Source organism: Urocitellus parryii, chromosome 12 (assembly GCF_045843805.1).
Source record: "Urocitellus parryii isolate mUroPar1 chromosome 12, mUroPar1.hap1, whole genome shotgun sequence".
NCBI classification, from domain to species: domain Eukaryota; kingdom Metazoa; phylum Chordata; class Mammalia; order Rodentia; family Sciuridae; genus Urocitellus; species Urocitellus parryii.
The window spans coordinates 37,380,190-37,390,737 of NC_135542.1; the positions used below are offsets into that span (position 1 = coordinate 37,380,190).

At 37.9% G+C, this 10,548-nt stretch overlaps 1 protein-coding gene across 2 annotated transcripts in view; it reads left to right on the forward strand.

Annotated features, from left to right (window-relative positions):
- Nucleotides 1-10,548, forward strand: part of Cpsf3 (cleavage and polyadenylation specific factor 3) — a 37,017-nt gene extending 26,469 nt beyond the window's left edge. For both annotated transcript variants that reach the window (XM_026398881.2, XM_026398804.2), the window contains exons 14-18: nt 49-143; nt 2,058-2,145; nt 4,293-4,362; nt 7,514-7,610; nt 10,176-10,548. In XM_026398881.2, the coding sequence (XP_026254666.1) occupies nt 49-143; nt 2,058-2,145; nt 4,293-4,362; nt 7,514-7,610; nt 10,176-10,277 (452 nt within the window). In that variant the 3' untranslated portion in view covers nt 10,278-10,548. The remainder of the gene's footprint in view (nt 1-48; nt 144-2,057; nt 2,146-4,292; nt 4,363-7,513; nt 7,611-10,175) is intronic.

Sequence of the window (10,548 nt, forward strand, 5' to 3'; positions counted from 1 at the left end):
GATTAGAAAATTACATACATAATGTAATTCTTTTTTTTTTTTTTCTAGGTGATGTAGAAGAATTAGAAATTCAAGAAAAACCTGCTCTGAAAGTATTCAAAAATATTACTGTAATACAGGAACCAGGCATGGTGGTACTAGAAGTAAGATAAAATCATTTACCTAAACAAGAGGGAAAAAAGTTTTAAAAAATGTTTACATGTAAATTATAGAGAAAACTAGTTGCTTCCCATTCAGGGGAAAAAAAAATAGTTGAAAAATAAGTTTGTTTTTCCTTCCAAGATTAACTTTAAATATAATGTAACGACATTTTCTATTAGTTACATTGCTACTAATAAGTTAAAGTTTAATGTTTATTGGGTTCAATAAGTCTGCCATGTGAGTCTCAGCTGATTTTGTAGTTTGCAGGAATATTTCAGTTAGATAAAAAGGTCATAAAATTCATAAGATAGAAACTGAATTCTGTTAAAACACAAACATGCTGGATATGGTGGTACACATCTATGATCCCAGCAACTTGGAAGGCAGAGGTAGAACACAATCACAAGTTCAAAGGCAGCCTGTGCAGCTTAGCAAGACCTTTTTTCAAAAAAATAAAAGCATCTTTCAATAGGAAGAATTGGAGATGGTTAACAGCAGATAACAAATACAGTCCATACCCACAAAAAATCAGTTTCCATCCGAAATCAATAAATTAAAAGATAAAAACTGAGATGTCTTACCTTCAAAAAAATAAAATAAAAGCATACAAACTTGTCTGGTAGTACTTCTTAAAAAATGGTATTTTGAAGATTAAAATAAATTTAAAAAGATATGTCAGCTCTGATCCTACTAGAGTTTTGTGATTTAAGCCTAAATTTGATCAAAGGCTAAAAACAACAAAAGAAAATGTCAAGCCTGTGGTGCATGTCAGCAATCCCAGCAACTCCAGAGGCTGAGGCAGGAGGATCACATATTCAAGACCAGCCTAGGCAACGTAGTGAGACCCAATTCCAAAATAAATAGGATTTGGGATGTACCTCAGTGATAGAGCACTCCTGGGCTTATTCCCCAGTATCAAAAGAAAAAAAAAAGAAGAAGAATGAAAGTGTCAAAGGAATGGGTTTCTCTGGTATGAAGTTACATAAAATAATATATAAAATATGATCAGAAAAAGGAAAATTATTAGAGATATTGATTCAACTCTTTCTACTAAATACTATTAGAGAATGTATTTTTGTTTCTAGAGTTAACAAATCAGAAAACATCTTAGAAAGGTTTTCAAGTGCCTGCTGTTACTTGTAAAAATGCTCTTTGGAGAGGCAGCAAAAATTAGGGAGTGTGCTCATTCCTAAAATTATGCACCTGGTTTCACTAACCTTGGTACATGGGAAGCTTTGTTAGAATAATTGGCACATGAAAGAGCGTCAGGGAATCTTAGTCTTCCAGTAAGAAGCAGAAGTAATATTTTAAAATGTTACCCCATAGGGGATAAGGGTATAACTCAGTGATTGAGCATATACCCAGCATGCGCAAAGCTCTAGCTTCCATCCCAAGTATCAGACATGCACGTCTTACCCTGTTACCATGCTGCCTGTGCATCTAACAAAGCTATTAGGAATTTGAGTTTGAATCCAGCACCAGCAATAACCTTATGCGAATTACTTTACAGTCAGTTTTCTTATTTATAAAATGAAGTCAATTGTACTATTTTTCAAAAAATATTTTTAGTTGTAGATGGACACAATACCTTTATTTTTATTTATTTACTTATTTTTATGTGGTGCTGAGGATTGAACCCAGTGCCTCATACGAGAGGCAAGTGCTCTACCACTAAGCTACAACCCCAGCCCCTAATTGTACTATTTGTTATGAGAATTAAATAATATATATAAAACACCTTGCCACAAAGAAAGTGCTTAGTATACTTTTATGATTAAAAAAGAAAATTAGGGATGTTCAACATTATTAGTTAATTTCAGTGAAAATGCTAAAACCAGTAGCCCTGCTTATACAGTCCCTGGCTGGCTGGGTGAGTGCCAGAGCTCTGCCTTCCTAACTCTGCCTTTGCCTTCCAGTGGCTGGCAAACCCTTCTAATGACATGTATGCTGACACAGTAACAACAGTGATCCTAGAAGTTCAGTCAAATCCGAAAATAAGGAAAGGTACAGAATTTTTACTTTCATCTATCTGTTCTTTCATCTGTTCTGATTCTGTGAACTAAAAGGAAGTAGAGTCCTAAATTAGAACTTTAAATCTAATTGTTTTATTCCTATGTGATCTTTGAGGTGCATACACAACAGTGCATATTACCATTATTTTCCTTTTTGTTTGGTCTCTTCATTCCTACTATGGTTGCAATTAAGATGAAGATAAAATTCCTTTAGTTATAGTCCTCTTAAACAGCTGAAGGAGATTCCAAAATATGGCTGAATTAAGTGAGCTTGTGTGTTAGGAAGACTCTTTGTGTGTAATAAACCTTGTAGTTAGAATAGCATCTCCCTCTTGGACAATTTTCAACCAAAGAAAACACCAATGGAAATGTTTTTATATAATTTTTTACACCTTCATTCTGTTTGATACATAATTCAGTGTAAAACATGTCTTCAGATTTGCATCTTTACCATAGAGTGGCCCTTGTTGCTAGTCACACTGGAATGTTTGAGAAATTGCCCATCCTATATTCCCATCCTCAGAGCCTATTCTCTGGTAGAATATTCCTGTTTCTTAATGTTAACATATGTGAAGGGCTGGGATTGTGGCTCAGTGGTAGAGTGCTCGCCTAGCATGCATGAGGCACTGGGTTCAATCCTCAGTACCACATAAATGTAAAATAAAGATATTGTGTCCACTAAGTATTAAAAAAAATATTTATGTGTTTGTGTGTGTGTGTGTATGCAGTTCTTTGATTTCAGGAGAATTAAATTTAGCTGACTACTGCTTCATTATTCATGTTCTTTATAACTAGCTACATCAAATCTAAATTATTCATTTGGGATAGATGCAGTGGCACACACCTGTAATCCCAGCAGCTCAAGAGGCTGAGACTAGAAGATCACAAATTCAAAACCAGCCTCAACAACTTAAGTGAGGCCCTAAGCAACTTAGTAAGACCCTGTCTCAAAATTAAAAAGGAAAAGGTCTGGGATAGTTGTGGTAAAGCACCCCTGGGTGTTCAGTCCCCACTACCAAAACAAACAGAAAAAAGAAAGGGAACAAAAAAAACTCTCACACTACTTTTTTGCCTTCCTTTTTGTTGTTGTTGTTGTTCAAGGTAGAAGCAGGAGGATCGCGAGTCAAAGCCAGTCTCAACAACTTCAAGGCGCTAAGCAACTCATTGAGATCCTGTCTCTAAATAAAATACAAAATTGGGCCGGGGATGTGGATCAGTGGTCGAGTGGTTCAATCCCCGGTACCAAAAAAAAAAGGTTCATCCATGTTGTAAATAAATCAGTACTTCATTTTTCATGTGGTGCTCGGGAATGAACCCAATGCCTCACACTTTAGGCAAGCGGGCTTTACCACTGAATCACACCCCAGCCCCTCTTCTTTTTTTTTTTTTTTATTTTAATAGTATGGATATAACATGTTTTGCCCATTAGTTCATCAGCTGGTAAACATTTGAGGTGTTCCTGCCTTCAGCTGCTATAAATAACACCACCATAGATCTTTGTAAGTTTTTGTGCAGGGTTTGCAGAGCATAATTGAATGCTCAAGGCCCTGCTGGGCTCAGTGACACATACCTGTAATCCCAGTAGCTCAGGAGGCTGAGACAGGCAGATCACAAGTTCAAAGCCAGTCTTAGCAATTTAGCAAGGCCCTAAATAATTTAGGGAGACCCTGTCTCTAATAAAATACAAAAAGGGCTGGGAAATGACTCAGTGAACCCAGGTTAAGTGCACCTGGGCTCAATCCCCAGTAAGGCAGGGGTGGGGTGGGGGGGTGGAGGAAGCTGAGACAGGAAGACATGGGCAAGTTCAAGGCTAGCCTCTGCAGCTTGGCAAGACCCTGTCTCAAAGTAGAACTTATAGAAAATGGCTGGGGATGCAGCTCAGTGGTAGAACACCTCTGCATTCAGTCCCCAGTACCACAAAATGGTGATAATAATGACTAAAAGCAATCTTAAGTCTCATCTTGTGGGTCTTAAATAAGAACACAAAATACAGTGATGCCAGTGCCAAGCTGGGCTGAGCTGGTGGGAGGAACAGCAATGTGCTTGCACTTCAGTGCTTTATAGCTGATCATTCTGGTCATGGATTTGGAATTGTTAGAATAGAAACTTGGAAACTGAACTCTGTCCTTTTCCCCCCAGGTGCAGTACAAAAGGCTTCTAAGAAATTAGAAATGCACATTTACAGCAAGAGGTTGGAAATCATGCTCCAGTAAGTATCTTATTCATCATTGCCCAACCAGGAAGTAAGGATGGGTGGGAGGAGCCCTGAACTCTGCTCTGGCACGTTCACATACTGGCTATGTGATGCAAGCCAGGGCAGCTTCACTGCGCTAGATTCCTGGTATGGGACCTGCCTGGCCAGCTGCCTACATTCATATAATAGGGCCTCAGGATGTGCTGACAGGCTGGCACCATCAACCACAGACCCTTGTCTCAGCAGTAACACTGACCGCCTGAAGGATGATTTGATTTTATTTTATTTTTAAACATTTTTTATTGTAGTTGGACACAATAACTTTATTTTTTATTTTTTATGTGGTGCTGAGGATTGAACCCAGTGCCTTGCATATGCTAGGCGAGCTCTCTACCACTGAGCCACAACCCCAGCTCCAGAAGGATGATTTTATATTTACTGCTTGTGTTTGTTTTCTTGCAGTTCTGGGGATTGAACCTAATGTTGCTCAACACCTGTGCCACATCTCCAGACTTTTTTATTTTTTATTTTGAGACAGCATCTTGCTAAAGTTGCTTGGGGCCTCACTAAGTTGCTGAGGCTGACCTTGAATTATAATCCTCTTGCCTCAACTTCCAAGCCTCTGGGATTACCAATGTGCACCACTGTACCCTACATGTTTGCTTCTTAAATATGAATTCTTTGATAAAAGGGGTTTCATTCTAGACTTTCTCAAATATGAAGTCTGTAGCTGTGCAATACTTTTCATATTGGTATTTTTCTGAACACCAGATAATTAAGTCCTTTGCCTTTCTATAAGTATTCTTTAAATCTGATTTTGGAATGTTTTTCCAAGTAAAATAATCTTGTAAAGAGTAGATAGCTATGATTTATAATTTCAGCACCTAGTACAATGTTCCTTGTATGTGGTAATCTCTCAAATACTTGTTAAAAAATGACTTCTAGTTTTAAATTGAAGGTTACTTAATTATACATCTTAACAAAATAAGGTGTTCTATATGTTTGGAAGATTTTTGCATTAGCATTTCTGTTTCTTTCATTCTTTTTCCCACATTTCACACTTGATAAGAGTGGCTTTTAAAAAATGGATAAGCTTCTATTGGGTTTTCTGTTTGTTCATTTGTGTTTTTAGAAATAGTCTCACTGTGTTGCCAAGATTAGCCTCAAATTCCTGAATTCAAGTGAACCTCCTACCTCAGCCTCCTCAGTAGCTGAAACTGCAGCACATGCTGCTGCACGCAGCTTATTCACCCAGTGGATAACAGGATTTGAATGATGACTTAGCCTATAGAAGCTGTCACCCATCCTCAGAAACAGTGTTCTTGGTGGTGGCATTCTGATTTTAAGAAGCGTCCCTTGTCACATAAACTAGATAAGCCATAGGAGCAGAGCTGTCTTTGCCACTGACAAGGATGCCAACTCTGTCAGTTTCCAGCCCTGTGGCTAAGTAGCCCTGAGTCTCTTGCTCTTTCTGCAGGGGTTTTGCTCTGCACTGACCTGCCAGTGTGATGAGGCTGTGGGACTTTTCCCCAGCATGTGGAGAAGAGGGATATGCACAATTTTACCTTTCTTTCAAAGGGGTTAGATGACCTCTCCCCAAAGCCTTTCCTGGGACCCAGGTTGAGAGCCCTGTTGACGTTGGTGTCCTGCTTTCCAGATCTGAGTAGATTCAGGACTGCAGCAGTCCTGCTCGCAGGCTCTGCAGAAATAGAGAACGTGGGGCTCCCTGCCGTAGTCAGCTGGCCCAGTATTTTCAGACCAGCCAACAGTCAATTATGTGAAAAACAGTTGCAACTTGTTTTCCTGTCTTTTGAATATATTTCTATATTTGAAATATATTATTTGGTCTGGGTATATAGCTTAGTGGTAGCATGCTTGCCTAGCATACAAAAGGCCCTGGGTTTGATCCCCAGAACAGGAGGGGGAAAAAAAAGAAATATGGTATTTTTCCTTAGTAATGATTTACCAAGACAGATTTATTCAAATATATTCATTTTTTACAGTACTAGGGATCAAACCCAGGAGCACTCTACCCCTGAGCTATACCCCAGAATTTTTTTTTTTAATTTTGAGACAGGATCTCATTAAGTTGCTGCAGTTAACCCTGATCTTATGATCCTCATGCCTCAGCCTCCTAAGTTGCTAGGGTTATGTGTGTGTGTCGTGCTGGAGATTGAACCCAGGGCCTTGTGCATTCGAGGCAAGTACTCTACCAACTGAGCTATATCCCCAGTCCTCAAACACATTATTAACATTTACTGTCTAAAAGAACAAGCAGTTGGTCCCTCCCCACTGCCAGTTCAATACAGTGTTGTCAGTGTCTGACTCTGTCAGAGGGCTGTTTTATGGAGCTTTTATATTCATTAACTGCATCCAGACTATTAATTGGACTACTGTTTTCAAATATCCCTGTAACTGATTGTAACAGTGTTGAAATTAATGATTAAACTATAGTCCCTCAATAACAGAAATGGTATTGTCGTGGTTTCTGTATCCCCAGTACTTGGCTCCACACCCGACACTAGAAGATGCTCAGTCAAAACTGAGCTTCATGAATACAAAGTAGGCATTTGACTAAAAGGAGTGGACAGCTAGTGAACTTAGGAGCCAGTGATGCCCACATACCTGGACTTGAATTCCAACTCAACAGCTTAAAAGCTTTGAGGATTTTAGCAAATCACTAACCTCTCTTTTTATTCCTCGTGTGTCAAAGAATCTTTACCAAAATCATTATACATTAAGGTAATGTATATATTGGGCTAGGGTTGTGGCTCAGTGTAGAGCACTTGCCTAGCACGTGTGAGGCACTGGGTTCGATCCTCAGCATCATATATAAAAATAAATAAACAAAATAAAGGTATTTAAAAAAAATAAAAATAAAGGTATTGTGTCCATCCAAACTAAAAAAAAAAAAAAAAAAAAAAAAAAGATAATGTATATAAAGTGCTTAGTATAATGCCTGCTCGATGGAACATACTTAATAAATGATGCTATTTTACCTGATTTTAAAAACTAATAAATTATATCAAGGTAAACAATATGTATACCTCAGGAATAGATATCAGTACTTCACTTTGGAACTAGGACTTATCTTCAATTTTATTTTTTTCCCCAAATATACAAAGCAGGACTCTTCTATTAACATGTCATCTTTATTTATTTTAAGGGACATATTTGGAGAAGAATGTGTAAGTGTAAAAGATGGTTCTGTCCTTAGCGTCACCGTGGATGGGAAAACAGCTAATATTAACTTGGATACACGGGTACGTAACTGTTCCTACATTTCAAACCATTTGGAACATAAAGTGAGGACAGAAATAATTTCTCTTCCCACACCTAACACATTTTTTGTTTGTTTGCTTTTTTCAATCTGGCATTTCCTCACAGTGTATTCCCCATATTCTTACATATTTAAGTTACAAAGTATTCTTTAGGGAAATGTTTCAGCTTGCCTTCATTCACCTTAGCCTTTCTCTACTTTGGCATCCAGTTGATTTTTTCCGAGAAGCTGCTCCTGTTTCCTCCAGCAAGATACATGTGGCTTTTCTAAATGTTGGCTTTCAGGGGTGGGGTTTAAATTTATTTTACATGACTATATATAGAGTGCTTTGAGGAAACTCTAGATTTATTTGACCTCAGTAGAAAAAATAAACTAAGACATGAACATGTACTTCACTAGGGAAGGAGTATCAGTAGCCCGTAAGTTTAAAACAAATATCCAGATCCACTAATACAGAAATCGCAAACCTAATATTTCTGCAAAGCAGTTTGGCATCAAAAACTTTAGAGTAAGGTCTTTGTCTACAACTCTGCTTATTAGATTTTACTAAAGAAAAGAATTAAACAGATACGCAAAGATAGTGGACAACAGTATCCATTTAAGCATTTTTTAAAATGGCAAGGGATGAGCTGAGAATATAAAACAATAATTGAGCACTTTTATAGCATATACAAGGCCCTGGGTTCGATCCCATCACCACAAAAAAGCAAAGAAGTGGTAAGAGGCTGAGAGTCTAGCTCAGTGGCAGAGTACTTGCCTAGTATGTGCAAAGCCCTGGTTTGATCCCCGGCACTGTAAAAAGAAAAAAAAATGGTAAGAAACTTAAATCCAAAAGTAGGAGATGATAAATGATATAACTAAATATAAATAAATTGTGTATGTGGCATTTTCTTATATTTGAAGTATAGCCATCAAGAAAGTTGGGCCAGGCACAATGGTGCATACCTGTAATCCCAGGGGCTCTGGAGACTGCGACAGGAGAATAGCCAGTTCAAAGCCAGCCTCAGCAATTTAGCGAGGCCTGAGCAATTCAGTGAGACCCTGTCTCTAATAAAATACAAAATTAGGCTGGGAATGTGGCTTAGTGGTCAAGTGCCCCTGAGTTCAATCTCCAGTATCTACAAAAAATTTTTAAAATAACAAGAAAGTTGGTACAACTGGCTGAGGTGCATGCCTATAATCCCAGTGGTTCAAGAGGCTGAGACAGAAGAATCACAAGTTCAAGGCCAGAATCAGCAACTCATCGAGGGCCTAAACAACTTAGTGAGACCCTGTCTCAAAATAAAAAGGGCTGGGGATGTGGCTGAGCAGTAAAGTATCCCTGGGTTAAATCCTCAGTACCAAAAAAAAAAAAAAATTGGTGCAGATTCATTAATACACAGAGTTGTCCACTATATTGTTGAGAAAAAAAGTTAGAAGGCAGCATGTATGATAAAGTATCCCATTTTTGTTTTAATTTAAAAGTGTGTGTATATATGTATATATGTAAGAAAAGTGTGGGGCTGAGTCTGGGACTCAGCATTAACACATTTGCCTAGGTTCGATTCTCAGTACTGCATGTAAATAAATAAAATAAAAGTCTGTCAACAACTAAAAAAAAAAAAATTTAAACCATAATATCTAAAAAAAAATGTGTATGTGTGTATACATATACATACCCAACCCACATATATATTTATCTATAGGCTGAGGTAGAGCACTTGTCTAGCATGTGTAAGGCACTGGGTTTGATCCTCAGCATCACATATAAATAGATAGATGTAGCTATACAACTTAAAAAATTGTTTTAAAGGGTATATGTGTTTGTGTGTGTGTGTGTAACTAAAAGTCTTCACAGTTATACACTGAAATGGTAGCAGTAATCATTTGGTCATAGAATTGAGAATTTGTTTTTTCCATCTTAAATTTTTAAATGGAGAATATTTATAGTATGATTTTTTAAGCATTTTAACAGTGTAGTGTTTCATGGTTGAGCTTTAAGAAGTAACTATGAGATTAATAGTGTAAATCAAATTAAATACCAAATATTGAGTAGATGACCACCTCCATTGCTTGCCAAGTACTTTTTGTTGTACCACCTAGCTTCCTTGGACTAGCATTGCCTGGACCAAATATGGGCAATTCCATGTAGTTCTCTACACCTTTCCATATTCTGAATTTTAGTGCAGGTAATGATTATGATTTAAAAGTTTTAAACCCATTTCTGCTACTTCCCTCCTGACACTCTTGCCAAATTTCTTTTTGTGGCCCCACTGTTTGCACCTCCGTTCCCCCCACCACTTTCCTAGGACTCACCTTCCAGCTTCTTCTAAGGCAGGGCTCAATATTTTCCCGCCCTCAGCTCACCTCTAATTAGGACCTTGCGTGTGTCAGGACGGGCTTGGTACCCTGTACCTGTTCCTAGGTGTGCAGACTAGTAGTTCTGCCCCTTGGTCATCAGTCCTCCAATGCCCTCCACCCTTACAGAAGATGGCTTGTTCTTAGACTGTTTGTTTATCCTCCATGTAATTATAGACTCCAAAAGGCATGTTTGTGCTTTCACTTTCAGACTGTAGAATGTGAAGAAGGAAGTGAAGACGATGAGTCCCTCCGAGAAATGGTGGAATTGGCTGCACAGAGGCTGTATGAGGCACTCACGCCAGTTCATTGACTACCTTTTATCACTGTGTGTGTTAAAAGCTTTTTTAAATTGTGAGTCTACTTCTGTTATTTCAAATAAAATACCTTAGTTTTCTGGGGGTAGCCTGTTTACCTTTGATATCAAATGGCCTTTATTCCAACAACACACTAAATTACCAACTAATCTGTCCATTTTTCTAGAATTAACTACTGAATAAACTGCTCATTATTTTAGAATTGATTCTACCTCCCAGAATGTATGCAGTTTCACTGAAATCTTTTGATATGTTCATAGGAAATAA